The sequence below is a fragment of the Primulina tabacum genome, chromosome 16 (assembly GCF_025594145.1).
Source record: "Primulina tabacum isolate GXHZ01 chromosome 16, ASM2559414v2, whole genome shotgun sequence".
In the NCBI taxonomy this organism is placed as follows: domain Eukaryota; kingdom Viridiplantae; phylum Streptophyta; class Magnoliopsida; order Lamiales; family Gesneriaceae; genus Primulina; species Primulina tabacum.
In genome coordinates, this window is record NC_134565.1 from 35412522 (window position 1) to 35434144 (window position 21623).

The 21623-nt window shown below is 34.7% G+C and overlaps 3 protein-coding genes across 4 annotated transcripts; 1 reads left to right on the forward strand and 2 right to left on the reverse strand.

Moving 5' to 3' along the window:
- The first annotated feature begins 4505 nt into the window (after window positions 1-4505).
- On the forward strand, window positions 4506-7620 carry LOC142529843 (protein ETHYLENE INSENSITIVE 3-like). Of its 2 annotated transcripts, none has more exons than XM_075635500.1 (2): window positions 4506-4676; window positions 5261-7620. In XM_075635500.1, exon 2 carries the CDS (start codon window positions 5393-5395, stop codon window positions 7199-7201), a length of 1809 nt encoding a protein of 602 aa, XP_075491615.1. In that variant the 5' UTR covers window positions 4506-4676; window positions 5261-5392; the 3' UTR covers window positions 7202-7620. The 2 variants fall into 2 exon arrangements, with proteins under 2 accessions (XP_075491615.1, XP_075491616.1); XM_075635501.1 differs by having other exon boundaries at window positions 4632-4825.
- Window positions 7621-9878: 2258 nt separating this feature from the next.
- Window positions 9879-16841, reverse strand: LOC142528797 (uncharacterized). The gene is made up of 7 exons (XM_075633973.1): window positions 16712-16841; window positions 16291-16569; window positions 13976-15317; window positions 13151-13222; window positions 11430-11644; window positions 11142-11356; window positions 9879-10703 (listed from the first exon to the last, which is right to left on the reverse strand). Exons 3-7 carry the CDS (start codon window positions 15249-15251, stop codon window positions 10007-10009), a joined length of 2475 nt encoding a protein of 824 aa, XP_075490088.1. The 5' UTR covers window positions 15252-15317; window positions 16291-16569; window positions 16712-16841; the 3' UTR covers window positions 9879-10006.
- Window positions 16842-18707: 1866 nt separating this feature from the next.
- Window positions 18708-21433, reverse strand: LOC142529960 (uncharacterized). Its single transcript, XM_075635692.1, has 3 exons — window positions 21063-21433; window positions 19440-19767; window positions 18708-19080 (listed from the first exon to the last, which is right to left on the reverse strand). The coding sequence occupies exons 1-3, from the start codon at window positions 21220-21222 to the stop codon at window positions 18876-18878; spliced, it is 693 nt and encodes a 230-aa protein (XP_075491807.1). The 5' UTR covers window positions 21223-21433; the 3' UTR covers window positions 18708-18875.
- Window positions 21434-21623: the final 190 nt, after the last annotated feature.

Consider the following 21623-nt stretch of genomic DNA (forward strand, 5'->3'; position numbering starts at 1 on the left):
TTCCCAGCTCTAATCAAATTTAAATGTGACAAAATAGGGGATAATTTCAGCATCTATTGAATGGTATCTGCTTGTCTTCAGGTTTGCTTTTGACATCAATATTTTATGTGTGTGACTGATTACAAAAGAGTTCATTTGAGAGCTAAAAAAAAAGATTTGCGGCCTTCTGACTTGTACTAGATTGAATGGTTTTTTGTGGAGATACATAGAATACATTCATGTTGATTTCTCATTGTCAACAGATGTTACACTTCCGTCTTTTAAATATTTCTTCAATGACCAAACCTACTGAAAATGAAATGTATATTTTCAAAACATAATACATCAATGAAAAAGAAAAGATGAAAATGTGCATAAAACAGCATAACATTAGAGGGTCGCTACCCCCCCCCCCCCCCCCCCCGACAAAGCTTTTCTCAACATCTCTACACACAAGTAAATAGGCCACATTTTTCAAAATTAGTATACACGAGCTTCAAAAAATTGGTCGGGAAGCAAAAACCATAAAGAGGAGCTAGATCGAGGAGTAGGAATGAAGCTCCAATTTCGGCACATGTTACATTGTATATGAATGACAAAGAAGATGGTGATACTGAAAATTTGGTACCTCAAGAGTTCTGCCATGGTTTAATCTCCAGGAGATACATCACGTCATGTGCTTTACTCAAGTCAGATATTTCATCATGCATGTTATTTAAATTAACAAGCTGTAAAACAAAACTGCTAGGATAGAAGGAAAGAATCATGTGAAGAAATAAAATTTTCTGATGATAATCTTAGACGATAGATACATACTCTTTGACGTCCTTGTTCCTTGTAACATAGCCCCCTTTGGTAGAGTGCTCTGACATTATTTGCGTCATATTCCAAAACCCTGCATGCAATCCCAGATCATGGTAATTTACTATTTCATCCTATCCTACTATTAAAATACGCAATTGAGAGTCGATACAAAATTCAGAAAGTATAAATACCTCTGTCCACATGATATTTATTTATATGATGATAGAATTTGGGATGATGTGACAACCTCGTCACGTTACTTGTTAGGCCCATAGTCATCATTTGTGGAGGCTACCGTTACCCGTGGAGAACGGACAATAAGCTCGGTGGCCACCATTGGTATTGTCATTGTACGGATGTCTCTAAGATGTTACTCTGAAGATGAACTTTCATGTAATAAATCGCACCGCATTCCATATTACATTCTGCTACTGGCTGGGTAAAATTCAGTTTGGTATATAATTGCAGTTGTTGCATTGTCAAATCAAATTAGTTGTGTCGAGAGGAGAGTCGAGTCGAGTCGAGTCGAGTTTTAGATTGATCGTTGGAATTTCTTGGATGTAAACCATGATTTCGCTTCAATTTCTTGTCCGAATAAGAAATATTTAGTGCTCAGCCACCAGGGAAAATTAGTTGAAGGATATGATTATGTTATCGAATAATTCTTTAAAATACATTGTCTTCCTCCTTCTGGTCCCGTCCTATCTATTCTTTACTTTTATTCTCTCAATTCAACTCTCTCTATTCCTACGTGAATCTTGAATACTTGCAAGTTGAGATGAACCTACCTTTTTTTCCCCAAGGCGAATCTTGATCGATAATTCATATAAGATTGAGAGCATGGTTCGCAATTGTGGTCGCGGAGACCGTCGGGGAGGTCACCGTTCCAGTTCTCATGACATTTCGCGGAACAGTCACGCTACAGATATTTTTTGGTTGATTTACTTGAAATTAAAAAAGTTGTGTTCTTCTACTACTTTATAGCTCCGCACATTTTTTGTAAAAGCCGAATCATTGTCACACCATCTCGTTTTTTTTTAAAAAAAATTTAACCGAACATCAAGAATCGTTTATAATTTTTCATATCCCTTCCTCTACCGATATTTTGAAACTCGAGAGTAACCTAAGAATTGTCCATCTCTATGGATTAAGTCATATGCTGCGCACTGGTTAAGTGTATTCTTTCCTTATTCAGGAAGATAGTGGCCTAAGATGTAATTCATATATATATATATATGGTTAGTTTTTTATCAATTCAAATCCTTTCTACCTCATCTAGCAAAGAAAACAAGAAATTCAGATTTGGATCATCCGCTGTAGCTGAAAACATAGTACCGGTTTTGTGCTCTTTTTACATGAGATGATCAACTGATTATCTCGTTTTGTCTGACAATTTTTTAAATTTATCTGACAATTTGTGAAGTCCATCAGATGATCAACTGTTCATCTCGTATAAAAAATACACTTCAACTAAAGCAGATGATCCAAATCCAGGATATTCAACTTAATATAAAAGTTGTTGCTAAAAATAAGGTGGTTTTGAGGGAAGAAAGTTATCATTTGAAATCTGAAATAAAATAATTAAATTGTGTGTATGTTTCAAATAAAATAATAAATTATCCTTTAATATAACAAAGTATTTATAAGAGAGTGTGTGTATATAAAATCTAGATTTTCATCGTTTATCAATATATCTTCTGGGGTGGCAACAGCATTATTTGCTTTATAAGGTGAATTTAAATTTAAGTTTTTGGGTTATTCTGCAATTATAATTTCTAGATAAACATGACCATTCCATTGATAACTTGATGGGCCATGCATGCCGACAAATATAGATATTAAGGAACCATGTTCTTATCCAAACACCCTGCATCATTTGATTAATATATATTATATTTATTTATTTTTTAATAATAATGGAAATTGTGATATTAAAAAAACAACGATATTTTCCATATGAAAAAAGAATTATTTCAATTTCAGAGAACATGTTATAAAATTGTTGTAACCTCATTAAGTTACTCTATCCATCCGTATCAATTTCTTTTAGTTACATTTTTCAGTACGAGTTTGTCAAATAGAATTTTCTCGATGTAGTTACTTGACGTAATTTGTATATTAATTTGGTGGTCTGGAGATTTATCTAATATGCACTGAATAGTAGTAGCTGCGAGTTTCATCATAACTAATAAAAAATAAACATTTATATATTATGATAAAATTAAAATTTTGATCTTAGTTACGTATTGCGGACTCAGTAACTTAAATGAGATTTGTTAGATTTTAAATTGCTTGAACCATGCTGTTTTGCCAACTAAGATATTTTTAATCGTGTTTCTTTTTATTGATTATATTTGTCGCTGCATTGTTGATTAAAAGATTTCGTTTGAGGTATGAAATATTTGAAATGTACCATAATGAATAATTAGTGAAGGATTTAAAATCTATTTTATTCAAACAAATAAAAAAAATTATTATTACAGATTTGAAATCAATGACTCTAAAGTATTAATTGATTTTAATTTAGAGGTGTGTTTGGACGAGATTATTTGACTTTTTGAATTTGAAATAACTAAAAATAAAGCAAATCAATGGATTTAAAAAACATTAAACAAGTTGAATGAATTTGCATTAAAAGACTCGAAATCCTAATCCACTAAATTTAATGTTGACCACGATATGTTCATTTGAAATTCATTTCTGAAACATTTTATCACATCAAATTTCTCCGCTTAAATCAAATCAGTATGTCAAAATACAACAAAATAAATATATAAATAATTAGATAAACCAACAGCGGCTAATATTTTTTTATAAGAATACGTACATATCTTGTGAGACGATATCACGAATCTTTATCTGTGAGACGGGTCAATCCTATCGATATTCACAATAAAAAATAATACTCATAGCATAAAAAATAATATTTTTTCATAAATAACACAAATAAAATATATGTCTCACAAAATATGAATCATGAGATCGTCTTAGATAAATTTTTACCATTCTTATAATTAACATAAAAGATTGTGCGGTGAGAATCAATCTGACAAGTATATTATTTTTAATTCATTTTTATATTTTAGATGTAATAAAAGTTAGTCCCACGATCCTATTGAACTTTCTTTAAAGTAGAAATGTTAATATATTTTTTATTATTTTTTGTGGATTATATTCACATTGGAAATTTATATTTTTAAACAAAATATTTTAGACAAATTTACACGCACGTACGTTTTACCCCACTACGCATGTATCTTAACCAGAGAAATTTTCTGTTACAAGAAAATTTTATTATTGAAATTGAGATTATGTCGAAGAGTTCAGAGTTTTTAACGTTAAATTTTGGTAATCCACAAACGAAATTGTCTATCATCTATAAGTCAGTAAGTTATAAAATCTGAGTTTAGTTTCAAATGGATTAATTATAATCTATCTATTTGATTATTGATTATTCTAAATCTTGATTTTGGATTGGGATCGTAACGATTAATCTTTTATTAAAAAAAGGGGGGGTGGGGGGAAATTTTGTAAACCAAAACCTTGAACACTGCACAGAATTCACCTATAATAAATGACGGTGGTAAAATTCAAACTCCCAAAAATGGTACTTTTGAATCTGACCCCTTATTCCTTTAATTTACTCAAAGTTTCATAAATATTTTCACACATATAAACTGTAATTAATTACTATTTTTCTTCGTTGGTTTTTGGTTTACTGTTCACCAGTCCCCGACACTTTTCATCTCCCGGTGGGCCAATTCCCATTAATAAATATAAGCCCACACAGAGATATTGCATCATTTTCTTGGGTTCGTTCTTTTTTTTTTCTATTCCTTTTTTGGCTCAATTATTCTGCGCTAGAGGAGGGTATGGACACGGAATGACAGGAGGTAAATGAAGAAAAAGGGGCGGATTACTTGTGATAATTATTTTCCGGTTCTACTTCCTGTGGTTTTTATTGATTATGCTTCTGGGTTTCAAAGTGTTTGTGGTTTTCTTGAGTCTGGTTCTTAATTTTGGATTAAAGCTCGCGTTTTGGGTAAATATTTGATTTTTTCACATATTTTTGTTGATTTATGTGGTGGGTTTTGAGGAGTTGTGCTTGGTGTCTCTTGTTCTATGGTTCTTGATTACGCTGCTTATTTGATGTGTACTTTTGTCCATTGTTGAAATGATCTTTGGTTTAGATCTTAGTATAGTAAACCGTTTTATATGTTTGTATGTTCTTCAATTTTTTCCGGGGATTTTTGGAATTTTTCTGAAAATTGATTGGGAAATCAAGTTTAAGATTTCTCAGACACGTGCATCGCTTTCTCTGAATTCTTTTCGGATCCGGATTCTACAAGATTCTTTTTTTGGTCTGTGTGTGTTAAAAAAAATCCATATTTTTCAGTGGTTTTTTTAAAAAATTGACTTTATGATCAGAATCAGCGGAGTTGAGATTTTCTTGATTTTTGCAACTCCATCTTTGCAGGTACATGAAAGAAGAAGTCCCTCTTCGCATCCTGTTGCTGGAACTCGTGTTTTTGGTGGAGCACGATTTTAATACACGTTGATAAAATATTTCAGTTTCTACAAGTTTGATTTTGGTGTTCTTTGATTCAAGATGATGACGTTTGAAGATATGGGTTTTTGTGGGGATCTTGATTTCTTTTCCTCGGCTCCTATCAAGGGAATAGATCTCTGCCCTCCGCAGTCCGTTGATCCCGAACACGAGATTGAACCCCTAGCCGAGCAAGTTGTGGAGGATGATTATACAGATGAAGAAATCGACGTGGATGAACTCGAGAGGAGGATGTGGAGAGACAAAATGCGATTAAAAAGGCTAAAAGAACTGAACAAGGGTAGAGAAAGTGTCGACTCTGTAAAAAAGCAGCAGTCTCAAGAGCAGGCTAGGCGAAAGAAGATGTCGAGGGCTCAAGATGGGATCTTGAAATACATGTTGAAGATGATGGAAGTGTGCAAAGCTCAAGGTTTCGTTTATGGAATCATACCGGAGAAAGGCAAGCCGGTGAGTGGTGCATCCGATAATCTTCGGGAATGGTGGAAGGATAGGGTAAGATTTGATCGGAATGGACCGGCTGCCATTGCGAAATACAAGGCAGAGAACTGTGTCCCGGAAAGAAATGAGGTCGAAAACCCCCTTGGTCCGACTCCACATACCTTGCAGGAGCTCCAAGACACGACTCTTGGCTCGTTGTTGTCCGCTCTAATGCAGCATTGTGATCCTCCTCAGAGAAGGTATCCTTTAGAGAAAGGTGTTCCGCCACCATGGTGGCCCAGTGGGAAGGAGGAATGGTGGCATCAGTTAGGCTTGCAGAAGGATCAAGTCCCTCCACCATATAAGAAGCCTCACGATCTGAAAAAGGCGTGGAAAGTGGGTGTTTTGACGGCTGTGATCAAGCATATGTTTCCCGACATTGGCAAGATTCGGAAGCTTGTAAGGCAGTCCAAGTGCTTACAAGACAAGATGACAGCTAAAGAAAGTGCTACTTGGCTTGCTATCATCAACCAGGAGGAAGCTTTGGCTCGGGATCTTTACCCGGACAGGTGTCTCCCTTGGTCCTCGTCTGGTGGAAGTGGGACGCTCCTGATTACCGATACTAGTGAGTATGATGTCGAAGGTGTTGAGGAAGAGTCGAACTTTGAGGTGCACGAGCAGAAACCAAGTCCCCTTCAATTGTCGAATATTGGGATGGAAAGATTCCACGATCGGGTTTCAGTTCCACAACAATCTTATACCATCAAAGATGAAATGATCAACAATTTTGACTTCTCCCGGAAGAGGAAATTAAATGATGAGCTTAACAACATGATGGACCCTAAGAAATTAACTAGTGAGTTTCTTCCGTGCCCACATAGAGAAGTTCGTTGTGGTTTTCAGGATCGAGCTTCAAGGGACAATCACCAACTTCCTTGCCCTGACAAAGATTCTTCCGAATTTGGGGTTACGAATTTCAGCAAAAAGGAAGTGAAACCGGCTGCCTTTTCTCAGTCTTTTGTCCAATCAAATCACACTATTGATCTATCAGCACTCGGCGTTCCAGAAGATGGACTGAGAACGATCAACGATCTCATGTCTTTCTATGACACCAATATTCAAGAAAACAAGAACACAAATGGGAGCTCCAGCATTTCTAAGGAGCCGTCTCTTCAGCACCTTCAATGCCAACAAAATGGTTACCTTCAAAGTCAAGAAATACTGCTGGAACCTAACATATTTTCCAACAACATGTCAGTTGATCAGTTCCACCGGTCCAAGGTTATAAATCCGCCTTTCGTCTCCAATGGAGCTGAAAATTTCCAACTTATGTTCAGTCCTCCATTCAATATGTCCTCCATTGACTACACAGACAATTTTCCTGATGTTTCAAGGGATAACCAGATCAAGCAGGACCTTTCGATTTGGTACTGAAACACTCCGTTTGAGATCGTCAACTAGGCAATCAACGTCTCTGATTCAATCTCCACACACTTCATCAGGTGGAATTGTTTTACTCCGTTTTGTCTTAGTTATTACTATTCTAGTTTCTTAACCTTTTAGTCTTGAGAGTTCGTGCAAGTTCTTCGGGCATGGTTGTTACAATCATGAAAAGGATGGTTATCGTTATCCTACGAGCGATTTACCATACTTTGCTGTTGAAAGAAATGGGTAGAGACTTGCATATGTATGTGATATAAATAAGCTTCATTTTCATTTGGAGTTCCTTGATTTGGTTGTTCTTGTCCGATCACAAGCTAAGGTTGATAGCTTGATATGTCTGCTGTGGGATCAAAGTTTGATGTACATAGTGGGTGTATTTTGTTGACTGGAAGGCGATGTTTTGTCATCTTTATTTGACTTCGTATTTTTGCAAGTGGAGTGGAACAGTGAATGGGTGGTTTTCGGTAGATGCACGTCTTGTCTTTAAATGTCGACATCACATCAAGCCAAAGGCTTGAGGTTGCAACGAGTCGTATTCGGTCCTTACAAATGAAATTTAATCCCGAATGTTATATTAAAAAACGTTAAAGAATTGAGTTTCTGCAAAAAAAAAAAAAAAAAAAAAGTTAAAAAATATCAACGGTGGCTGGCTGCTATGCCCAAGTAACATGGGTACTGGGTTTCCAGTCTTTTTCAGGTCGCTGTTTGGGGGTAATGAAAGGTTAATATACGAAATTTTCTTGGTCCCTAGCCTACTTCGTGACGACTTTATCAATGTTGATGCACATGTCCTGTTTTGCTTTGTTCTTCGGTCAAATGATTGCGTTTTAAATGGTTTAAACATTCTCAAATTTCTTGTTACGAATACAAGAAATGGGATTGGAAAGACATAATTGTGTATGTTTATCTTCTGAATTTTTAAATATTTTTAAAATTTCTTAATATTGTTTGTGTAAGGTCAAAATGTTGCGATGACCGTATTGGATTCGCATGCCAAATATTTTTGCGACGGGAAAAGTCCTTTTATAATATGTCACGTGAATTATCAAAAAGTTTGATTCGCTCTTACATTATATTGTCTCTCTCTCTCTCTCTCAATATATAATATATATATATATATATATGTAAAATAAGATTTTTATTTATTGAGACAGATGGACTTGTGATCTTATCTGCAGATGCTCAATATTGTAAAACGAAAGAGGACGGTGGATTTTGTATTCTCTGTTTTGACTTTCAGGAATCAAGGTAGGCTTGCACATGATAAGCCCTTTGCAAGAATATTTACATTAACAAAAAATTCTTGCTGCTATCGAGTTTGCGTTAGGTGATTATATGAGTTTAGTTTTTAATGTACTTTTCATCTTTACTCGATAAAGTGGGAGATTCCACTCAGCCGCCTCGTAGAAAAAGTGAAGTCAGGCAACTTGAATTTAAACTATTTATTTAATTGTCGGTGGGCATTTTAATTACTTAGTCAGCAGATATTTTATCGAAAGTTCAATGTAGAATATATAATCATATATTTTTGTGTAATATAATATAATATAGGATGATTTTGGTTTTTACATTTAAATTTAACTCAGATCAATTTTTTTATGGACTAAATTGACGTTGTCATTTAATTAATCAAAAAGAGGTATTAATATAATAATATGACTTGTTGCACATACTTATGGGGTTTATTTAAGTTGAATATATCAAACGAGTTGGTTCATTTATAATATGTAGAATTAATTACCATCAAGAAGCAGCACTTACAAAGGAAGCAAAAATTTTATTTTTATTTTATTATTTAAAGTTTTTTTTATTTAAAATTAATATTGCGTGTTAAGAAAATAAGCAAGAGTGGACATATACCAACATTTCTGGCAGAACATGCATGGCGGTGGGTTGTGCATGCACCTGGACAATGGCCATCATTGATTAAAATAACAATCATTCCAAAGGAAAAATTAATAATAATAATAATATAAGGAATAGCATATTTTTTTCAACAATTAATATGATAGGTAAATTAAACACGTTCTAACGCAAGGCTGGAGTGCTAATTTTTATATATGGACAGAATTTATTTTTTTCCGCCAGAGGTCGATCACTCTTCTTAAATAGAATTGAATATCAACAAAATTTAAAGCTCGAATTCGAACTTCAAGAAGTGTATTCGAGTTCATTTGAAAACTCAACATTTTTAATATTTTTTACGCGTGAAATCGTTTCGAATCAAGGCTCAATTTCAAGCTCAACTTGAAGCATTTCAATGTGTTCAGGAGATATTTTAAGTCTAGGTTTGAAATATATTTATTTAATATATAATTATACTATTTTAATAAAATATTAAAGCCCGTAAAAAGTTCGTGTAATATCAAATGAAATAAGTTGTGCTCGAGTTCGAATAAAAAAAATCGAGAATTTATGAATTCCACTCAAATTCAATAATCTTGGATATGAATGAAATATTTTTCGAACCGATGTACGTTTCCAGAACAATTGCATGCACAAGCACACCACGGTTTTAATACAACCATCATGTCATTATACAGATATCTTAGACCATATACATGTGAAAATTTGTGCCTTTCTACATATAACAAAATTCCACATCTCTATAACTCCTGAATCAACCAATTTTAACTTAACATGTATACATACTACACACTGCCTACTATATAAATATAAATATATAATAGCTCATTTATTCAAAATTAATCCAATATTCAAGTTGAAGAAGTCATTCTATACCTATGTATTGGTCCTTTTATTTTGATGCCTTCCCAAAATCTCGAGTCGTAAAATTTACACAACCATCGTCTCTTGAGACTTGAACTGCTCGTACTTATCCTTCGCGTCTTGAATGGACTTCTGAAGATCAGTGAACATAGTGACAGAACATTCAGCGAAGTTGTTCAACTTGCCAAGAAAACCCACCAAGTTTGTACGAAAGCCATCAAATGCAGGTACCAGATTCTCAAGAACATCATTTGTCGATGTCCTTATACCGTGATCATCACCATCCATCCCGTTAAGCAATGACACATTACGAGAGCGATCAGTGGCCTTTCCTTGGTTTTTCTCTTGACGGGGCAAAAAGTGAGCCACTTCTGCTGCCAAATCTTTGATAGAATCAACGACTCCTTTACATGGTAATCTATCAATCATCTCCAACCATGCATCACAAATCATGTATATAGGTGGACCGCAGTCTCTCATGGATGGAAGTCTCATTCTTTTGTTTCTCTTGGAAGTGTTCTGTGGGAGGGAAACACACTTGAATAGCCACTTATTTATGGCTTCAACATAAATTTTCTGCGCGCCATTCCATTTTGTGAAGTTGGACGATAAAGTGCTGAGTACATTTTCGAGATGGACAGAAATCTGTCTCAGTGAATCTGATTGTATATTGATCTTCGTGCTTCCAGGGGCAATGGAGATCGATATAATGTGAAATTGAAGTCTGTGGCAATCCATCATCATTTCCCACATTCTTCTTAATCTATGATCAGGAACAAGAGTTAGAAATAACTTTTTCCTGAGCATATAGGAGGTGGTGCAATAATATTTTCACGTTTTAACATTAACATTATGAGGCCTAAAGACCGGGAATAATAACTTAAAGTTAGCATCGAAGGTATCATATTCAGTTCAAAACATACTGCTTAGGGGGCAAGCTAGTAAAGTCGATCAAAGGGCGGGGAAAGTTGTGGTACAACTATTGTACGTAAATCAAAGGAAATGTAGAAAAGCCAACTTTTGTGTGGGGTTTCATTTGTAATTTTTATGAAAGCAATTACGTCAGCCCATAGGAACTGGACCTGCCGCCATCTTACTCGTCAGTTTGGTACTCCAATGTGTAATAGGCATCAAATGTCCAAATAAATTATGGTGACTGATCTTATGTACTTGATAGCAGAAACCAGGGGAAGATCCATACCCTTCGATTAACTCCTCAAGTTGAGGCTGAAGCTCCTTATCTCTAATTTCTTCGATTTTCTTTGAGATAGAGTCAATTCTATGAATAGAAACTCTAATTCTTGAATGGAGATCTTTAACTAGCGCACGTGTTTTGTCAGTATTCAGTCCTTGTGATTCTTTCTGTCGGAGAAGCTTACACTTCAGATCAAAATTACTTCTAAGCACTTGACAAGCCTGAAAGAGGAATGATATTATTTGATCCCCTCACAATCATGTCTAGTCAGAAAATATAAAGTTTGGACTGTACCTTCACTTCATCGTAAAGCTTCTTCTCCCATGCATAGAGCCTATCCAAAGTTGAGGCATGACTTCCGGAGACCATACAGAAGTCTTCAAAGAGATTTTTACTAACATCATTGATATCCTCAATGGATTTCCCACAAAGAAGATTCCGAGATGAAGCAGATCGAGATGATGATGTCCGATGCCACGTTAAGTACTTGACAGAATTTTGAGGAGGCTCTAGATAAGTAATTAAACAACTAATGAGCGATCAATAATTGAATAATGACAACTTGAGTTAAAAATGCATGATAAAACTCTTTAAACATGATAAAAATGCATCTATATCAAAATAAGTTCCCAGTCAAGATCAGTCAATCTCTTTCAAATTAGGTTATACTAATCACCTCTTTTTATAGGTGAATATATCTCTCACTTTTTTTTCTTATAAGAATTCAATCAAATCTTAAGGCGTATCAGAATCTTTATAGTCTGACATATGATTTCAAAATATATTATCTCAATTTTAACGATATGTATGCAATTCAGACATGGTAAATGCATGCACTTGGCCACATCAATAAACATACTAAGGAAAGAAATAAAAATTGCCAACGTTATATATAATCATTCATATTATGGATCAGTGTTCTAAAACTCGGGTTAGGCGGCCACCTAGGCGCCTAGGCGCTCCGAGTTTTAGGCGGCCACCTAGGCGCCCAGGCGCCGCTTGACCGCACCGAAAAGGTTCTAGGCAGCCAGCCTATGCGGCAATGGCGCCTAGGCGCTCTTAGGCGGTTCAAGGCGGGCTAGGCGTTTAAAGTTTTTTTAGGAAATTTTTTTGGGCTTTTAATTTTTAAAAGCCGAATTAAAGTAGAACTATGACATAAGAAAGAATTATAGGCTCGTGCTTTTAATTTTTTGGGATTGAATGCCCAATTAAAACCACGATTTGTTGGCTTGCGCTTGCCCTAACACGCCACTCTCATCTACTTTGTCTATTTACTTCTGCACACATAAAAAAATCGAACCAGACCTTAAAGGTAATTTTTTTCTTTATTTTGATTTATTTTGCATTGCTTATTTTTCTGATCCGCCTTAATCAGAGGAATGAACCAGGTGTCAATTGGATTTTAACAAAGTTTGGGCTGAAATTTAGTTTAAGAACCATTACAAGTTTCTTGATACAGTGGAATCAGCCTAGCGACGCCTAGTCCCTGAGCTAGTCTGGCGCCCAAGTGCCTAGCGAATTTTAGAATCATGTTATGGATCATTTGAGTAATTGTGATAAAAATGTTTCCTTAACCGTGCGAAAGCTCAACATGTATCTTTGTTTTATTTTCAATCTGTTAGAAGTAAAATATATGAATACAATAAATGCAATAAGACACCCGGTGATGATTATTACTAGAAAAAACATGTGGTAAAGTATAATGCTATGTTATACTGTTACGGTCAACGTTGTATAATTTCCAAGTGTTTTCGGAGAATGTGTAAGATATCCAAAACTTAAAAATGTGGAAGGGAAGAACACTAACAAGTAACATCCTACTGTTTATATCTTCATAGACTATCTATCTATCTCATCAATCATAACCTCTTTCCAATGAACAAAAATCCTTGGTCAATTGATAAACGGAGAAGGGGAGTGAAAGTGCTGCTTTCAAAGACAACTACTGCTAAGATCCATAATTCCACTGACAGCCGGAAAAATAGCTCTACATAAATATAGTGGGAGAGACCTACCTTGTTTAATCTCACTTGGATCATCCCCGCAAGAGAAACAAGACTTCAGTAGAGATGAGGCAACTGATCCACCTGCAAAAAGAAGAATCCTTTATTTAATATCATCAATTTACATGACAGGGAAAACAATAATGATGAAAGAAAATCAATAGCAAGGAAAATGAAAAAATTAAGGCACTGATAATTTGTAGAATTTTAGCTGAATGAGGTCTTTAATACATATTACCCTAATTCATTGATGACTGAAAGTATCTATCATAGATAAAATCTATTGGAAAAGCAAAAGAACTAAGGCCTTTCATCCATTGCATAGATTTGTACACTTGTGTGTGGAGAATTGTGGATATTATATATATTTATATATTTTTAATTTTTTACAATCTAAACTACATTGGAAAAATATTTACTACTAAAAGTCTAAAACACAATATGTATTAGCCAAAAAATAAAATAAATTATAAATGATAGATTATTTTGAATAATTTTTAAAAAAATATATTAATCTTTACTCCTTTAAAATAGGAGGGGAAATTTAAAAATAATAAAGGTTTTTAGGTAAGGCAAAAAAGTTTCACTATTCACACCAAACTCTAAGGATATCTCTCTTAATTAATAGTAAAAGATAATAACATCTTTCGCAAGATCATCCTATAGATGAAAATTCTCTTGGAATTTCAATATGGAGTTCCCACATTGCTTGCTGAACTAAAAATAAAACTACTGCGTACTGAACTAAAAATAAACTAACACTCAAGCATGCATATATGAATACACATGAACCTTTCAGTGCAATTGTGTGTGCATCAGTGAGAGAGAGTTCCTTACTTTCTTTTCCAGGGAAAACTGGACGGAAATGAAATTTATTTGCTTCAAGCATCCGGGGAACTTCTTTACCAGATTCAGATGCTTTAACAAAAAGATGTTCAATCTCTTGCATGCTAGACAAGAAGTCCTTAGGTGCGACCTTATATTCAACTTCGCTTTCTGTAATTGGATTTATCTTCGCATCATTCAGATACATAAATCTTGAAGATGTGGCTCTTAATGGTGATAGATCAGGAGATTTATTTTTCTTCCCACTGATAAACTTGGCCTCTGATACCACGCGCTCTGTTGACTGTATGGATGGATCTTCATCGAAGACAAACTCTTTGCCTTTGATCACATTTTTAAAACCCGGAGACTTGGTTTCTGATGACTTTATAGATGAATCTTCGTTGACAACATTTTCTTTGCCTTCTCTCACATTTTCAAAACTTGGAAGGTTGGTTTTAGATACTCTATTGTCTTGAGGTGTCACGGGTAACTCATTATTGGCATCATTTTCTGTTGCCACGCTAATATTTTTAAAACTCCGAACAAGTGTAGCTAAGGAGGGCTCGTCAAATTCGTCTTCAGAGTCATGAGATTCGTCTATCCCATGTGAGGATAACTTCTCTTCCAAATCTTCAAGATCAGGAATGCCCTCCTCAGCCCTAAGATGTTGAATATCATCATAGTGTTCAGAACCCTGATCAAATCCATTTCTCTGTTGTGAAGAAAACTGATCTGTCTGATGAAAAAGGCCAAAATAATCCCATGGTGGAGTTTCTGATGGGATGGAAGGAGTTTCAAAGGATGATGCTACGGGTATTTCTGTCGAACGAGGAGTGGTGCTCAGAGAAGTGGTTGAGGTAACTGATACCGTAACATGCACAGGAGGCTTCTCCTCAACTTTCTTCGAAAATGTGCTTCTAAATTTCATATGATGAGAGTTGTACTTCAACACTTGCGATGATGGGGATGGAGAGACATTCACGGTGGCATCCTCATATTGTGATCGGGATGGAGAGGACAGAGATAATTGAGAGACAGACTTCTCGGCGAAAGCTAGTGGCTCGGTAGTTACACTTCTTGAAGGGAAGGAGAAAGATTCAACTCGAGCATCAATTTCTGCAAATCTCCTTAAAGCAGCTCCTATGATTTTCAGTTCCTCTATATAAGCAATATGAGCTGCTGCTACAGAACACCTGCCGTTGAGTGCTTGTTTGATAAATTTCTTTCGAGAACGGCAAAGCTGCAATCCTTTGTCTTCTTCCATTCTAGAATTTGAGGCTCCCATTTACTCTTGCCTCGCGATTTAAGTGCCAAATTATTATGCGGGGATATGACTTCTGTTAAATACATCCTGGATCACATAATATCATATGAGTTATGGGATCACGGACCATTAAATTAATAAATTGTTGGTGATAAAAATGGGTTACTCAATTAAATAACAGAGAACCTATACTTCCATCAAATCTAATTTAAACAGGACATTAGTTTAACGAATAGAAGCGACTCAAGATCTGTTTTAACATACAAAACATTCATGATTCCCAAACATAGGCCGTTTTATCATTTCAATTTTTACCAAGATGATGAAGAATGAAAGATCCGTAAACAATATGCAATATTAACTTAGTTTATGAAAGGAAAGGTTTTTCAATATTCATGATAAAGCACAGATCAACAAGATAACAAATGGAATAAATTTATGAAGTTAATTAAGCACATATTACGAACACATTCAATAAAATGCCCAAATCAATCACGGACCAGATATCAGGGTTATGTACTGAAGTCCTCCATTTTAAATCTCATATTTGTTGCGAACGAAGCTGGCTTACAATCACCGCAACATGAAGGACATATTCAGCATCTTTAGTTTTTGAAAGCTTTCGAAATTAAGCAAGCCCCCGCATAAAACAAATTTCTAGCATTAATCAGAAGGAAACAAGACTTAAGTCCAATTCCTTTTAACCAAAACAACTTATATCGATCCTTCTGAACCCACTAAGAAACCAAACCTATCAAAGGAAATGAAATCGTAAGGCTATCTTTAGAAGTAGAAATCTATTAAAAACACAATTAATTGCAAAAATTCAAAACCCAAATCAGCCAAAATAAGAATCTCATTAAATTTCGAAATCTATCCAACAACAACCAGATAACATAAACATTCAAGCCCAAGAAACCAAAAACAAAGAAATCCAACTTCCACCGCAAATCCAATCAAGATTCACAAACCGCTAGCAAATCAAATGAAAGGGTCAAACGAATTCAGGGTCACTCTGTTTCAAGTCAATCTCTTTCTTATCGAGAAAGTACGAATTTACCAAATTCTAAATCAGCTGGCGGCGATATCCTTTTGGAACCAAAAGCCCTCCTTGATTTCGGTGCAGAACACAATAGACGGCTTCCCAAACGAATAAACCCACGTAGTAAAAAGGAAATCGAAACCTTTTAAGAGGATTACGCTTGTGTGTGACAGTGAATCTGTCAGATCAAAAAGGGCGATGGGGTAGGTACTGAGTTTGCATGCAAAAAAAAGAAGGAAATACCCGACAGATGCAATTGCCCGAATATGGTAGCAAGGCTGTGGGCCATCGCTGACTCTGCAAAAGCAAATAGCATTAAAAAAACAATAAATCTTTGGTTTGTTTAGTGTAAAGGTCTCAATCGAAAGGTCCTTGAATTTTACACTGCCTTTTTGTGAGAAGGAATTACAAAATAAAGGGAGAAAAGCGTGAAATTTACGCGGTGGAGATGGGTGGTTGATTCATTCATTCTGCTTCCGTATCTTCTTCTTCTCTCTCACTCAGCTGCAAGAAAATGAGCTGTCAACACAAATTTTGACCTAAAATTCTAATATTTGGAAAGTCCTTTGTTTCCAAGTAAACTAACAAATATTTGTGAGGGTTATAATTGAGTTTCAAATTTATATTTTATTTGAAATTTAATATTTTGGTGTAGATGAAGTACAATTTATCGCATATTTTTAAATACATAATGATTAATATAATATAGATTATTTAAAAAATAATAATAAAAATTTCCTCGGTTGGTTAGTTAGTTATATATTTTGTGATTAAAAACTTGACATGAAATAAGAATGGACTGGAATATTTGGAAAGCCTCGATTTTTCAAGCTGTAATATTTCTAAAAATGCTGTAATATTTCTAAAAATGCATAGAAATTGATATAACATGGGTTATTTGCACATTTAACCTTTTGCAAATATTTCTTGCATACAATTATATATGTTAATTATTTTCACAAACCTTGTATGGTCATTTTTCCCGAAATTGATATGGTGAAAAATCCATTCATTCTATTATTCAATTTCATCGCTAAAATAAGGAGAACGTCACATTTGGAATTCCGTAAAAAAAATTCGGGTGTATTTGGTTACATGTATTTGAAATCTATGGATTTTAATTATAGTTTTATGATTAACAACGAAATCATATACGAAATTTTAAATCAATATATTATTTATTTACACATTAGTCATACAAATTATAATAGATTTAAGATGTCATCATTAGTTGGTAACATGAAATGTTATATAAACTTGTAAGTCGTGGATTTGAAGTTTATGCTCTTACTTCTCCAAAACTATACAAAATACATTTAAAATTCATCAATCCAAATACAAAGTCAATTATAAATAAACACGTGCATATTTTGCCTAACATACACGCATTTAGGCTTAACTAGAGCTTGAATCGTGCTTAATCTTGTTGGGTCGCATTGGTCCCTTTTATTAGTGAAAGTAGATCAATCACATCGGGAATTCTAAGGAAATTTTTGCAGCTCTAAAATCTCTTATCCACATCATCGAAACGTAACATAAAATGAAACGTGCACTTTCCCACTAAAATTGGTACTTCTCCAAACAGGATGATTAAATATTTTTTTACGGGATTAAATGTTCTCTACATCTTTTATTTGTATACAATAATAAATTGAAAATGATGACCATCTACCAAAATAATATTGTCCTACAAGTTGTGTTACATGTTTTTATTCAATAAGTTAATAAAAAGTAATAAAAATTGATCGAGTTCATTTCTCAAATTATTTCCATCCAAAGTCTGATAACTTCTGCGGATTAACCAAATAAAAAATATTATTTTTTATTGTAAATGAAAGCAGAATTGATTCATCTCACAAATAAAAATTCATGAGACCATCTTACAAAAAACTCATAATTATCAAATGTTTCAGATTTAACAATGAATATCTTTTGATGTATGTTTCCTAACCACCTACTCATACTTTATATCACAAAATCTTTCACCCTTTAAATATATTATCAATCAAACAATGACAAAGGATATGAGGATAATATATAATATCGTCTAATCAATTATCTATGGTCAGTTTTACGTGACTTGATTATTTCTTTCTTCTACTAATATGAACTCACACTCGGTCCCTTGCACATATAATGAATGCAACATTTAGAAAAAACAGTAGTTCTTTATTTATTTTTCCATCTATAATAGACACAAAAATTTCCATAATCACCTAGTAAATTGGCATATAAACATTTTGATCCCTTAAGTTCGTAATAAAATTATAAATATAGAACCATTTCGAAAAGATCGAATTCTCGTGCCTTCAATTTGGAACTTGTAATTTTATCATCTTCTTTATTTCAATTGGCTCTAGCAGCCGTGGGAGGTTTTTGATCTTCTCTTAAAACGTATAGACTATAGTGTCGGGTTTGCGTGATTGCGATTTCCGTTGCGATTGTTCAAAAACAAAATTATCGGGGAACACCCCCTTCACAGAGTGAGGCCCTCATACCATCAAGAAACGTTAGTCATAGTCATAGTGTCATACATTGCTTTGTATTATACAACACAAATTGTTGTCTTTATGTAATCTGGATGATAAAACAGAGAGTAACTACTATAGAACGATAACTTTTCTATGCAAATGCTCACCAGATGAACTTACATCTCCATCGTGATTATGTAAAATAAGAGTGAATAATCCAACCAAACATAGAACCGATCCCACCAGAAGCTTGTCGTAGCGTTCCACCCAGTGGAACCGAAGTCGACTTGCACCATAGTATGAAACGGCTACTAGCGAGATCATTACAGTGATTGTGCTGCCAAGGAAAGGAGTAGATACGTGAATGCTTGTGATGAAGATCAAAAGCTAAAAACAAGAATTCAGGTTCATAACATTGATGAAATAATCATCTTCCGATGTGGATAAAATCATTTATCATAAGCAAGTTGTAAGACAACTGCAGAGCAAATCCAAAATTTTAGGGAAAACAATCAGACGGGCAAGGGGAGGAGATTCAATGGTACATGGTGGTGAAACTTGAAAGCTTATAAAATCACACAAATTTTTCTTGAATTCGTTTGTCTGGGGAATTGGTGTGCGCGTGCTTGTGTGACAGTGTGAAATTCAGTCACGACAATGAAATATAAGTTTGCAATCAACAAGGTAAAATGATACCTGAAGAACAGAACTATGATAGCAAGCACCATCAGTGAAGAAGAGTTTCCAACGGCGAGAAACATCGGAAGGGTGGTTGCACAAGGAGACAAGGCAGGGAGAAGAATAAGACCAGCTACGGCCATTTTTTCCATGGGTTTGTTATGGGAATGACTGTGGCCACCCTTTCCAGAGAGAAATAATACGATATAACTACCGCCAAGAAAAATGAGCAAAAAGGATGCAAGTTTGTGCACTGTTTCTTCTCCAGCAATAGTATTTGTTATCGTGATTGCTGTTATGCCGAGTAGTGATGTGGATAATACATGCAATGCCGCTCCCAAAGCAGCTGCATTAGCAAAATATGATCACTAAACTCTATGCACGTTTAACATCGTGCGCCTATTGTTAAGATACAGTTATACACTACCATCATACATATGAACATTAGTGGCGGCTATTTCAAGAAAAGAATTTAAAGGCTCGAGAAATACATCATTCGATAATATTTAATCATTTACATATGACAATTTGTTGCATCAACTATTTAGCAAAGTGATTTATAGTGCCAGGGAATTTTTGCACAAAAAAGAACAAATACAATAAGTTTGCTAATCAGGGTACTAGCATTCAAACTATACTAGCAGCGTTGTAACAGTAGCTATCATTCTCTCGGAAGTCATGCAACTACTATCCCAGTGGCTACACTTGGGGGCTGGATTACATCCAAAAGTAGAGCAAGTGTTACTTATTCAACACCCCCAGCCCAAAATACACAGGAAACAATATACAATCGTGTACCTGGTGCATAAGCTTCACGAAGCTGAACTTGGATTCAACTCTTGTATCTACAATGGCTCCAATAGGTCACACTCCCCCAATAGTTGTTCGAGCATCATCAACCACCATACATCCAAAACATCAAACTTTAAAATAGATAATCTATCTCTAGTGCTTCCTGATCATATGAAATAAGATCCAGTTCTTTACTGATATATTTTACTTATTACCAAAGACGAAATTTGATTTAATTTTAGTTGCAACCAATTCCATTCTTACTTTCTGTGAGACTGCTTTGTCTACTTCACCAGATGCATCAGAAGTTCCTCAAAGGCAATATGCCCATTCTCAAGCGACGTGTAAAATTTATCATAGCCATGGCAGGTAGTTGTGGGCAAGCACAGCCACTCGTCCCAAAAGAACAAATGATCGTGTGTTTGGATAGGAGTTCCCCCAACTCGTTTGGATGATTTATAATATATGCATTTGAAAATTCTTAACTTTCGGTTTTAAGTTTATTTTCATTCGTGATTATGGATTTCAAATACTTATTTCACCGAGTCCTTCGAAATCCAAAAAACCACTCCTTGAATTGTTTCACCCAAATCAAATCATCTCGTGCCAAACGAAGCCTCGGAAATTTGCATTTGCTATAAATTTCATCAAGACGAAGTCGCTCTGGACTAATTCCTACTCACTGATTACAGCCAACTTACGTTTACCCTTTTAGCCAACCTAATGAGTTTACAGAGAATATAATAACACAAAAAATTACACTTAAATCAGGTAAAAACTACGAACCCTAGAATAACAAAAAATCACAAAATCTACAATCATCCACTGTACAGATCAAACTTCACTTACTAACAAAGAGAGTACGAGAAAGTGTCCATTTCTGAACGCGGCCAACGACGGAGAACGGCAGCCAATGTGTCGGTATGAAAGAATGCAGCAACGAAACTGTAGCTATGCCTCCGATCTTCGACAAATCCTCTGCAGTGAAGCTGAATTTCCCGTCCTCCATAACTTCTCTAATTGCAGCAAAAGACAAAAATTCACCAAAAATGGAGCTTTGAAAACAAGAAGCTTTGCATCAGTGATTCCACAAATTTTAGCAGAGATTAGATTCAGGGTCAAATATTTGAGTCAAATCCAAATTTTTATAATCCTATATTCTTTCAACAGTTCGGAGGGACTTCTTTCGAGATTTTCGGTTCATTTTACGTTTTTCCCACACTTCCACTTTGGTTGGTTCCATTTTTACCTTGATGTTTAGAATCTTCAATTTTATAAATTTATTAATAATAAAATTATAATATTAAAATAATATTTTAAATAATATCATTATTGAGTAGATTTAAAATTCATCTAATTACCATAAAATATTATATAAATACTTAATAATTGAATTTGAAATTTATGATC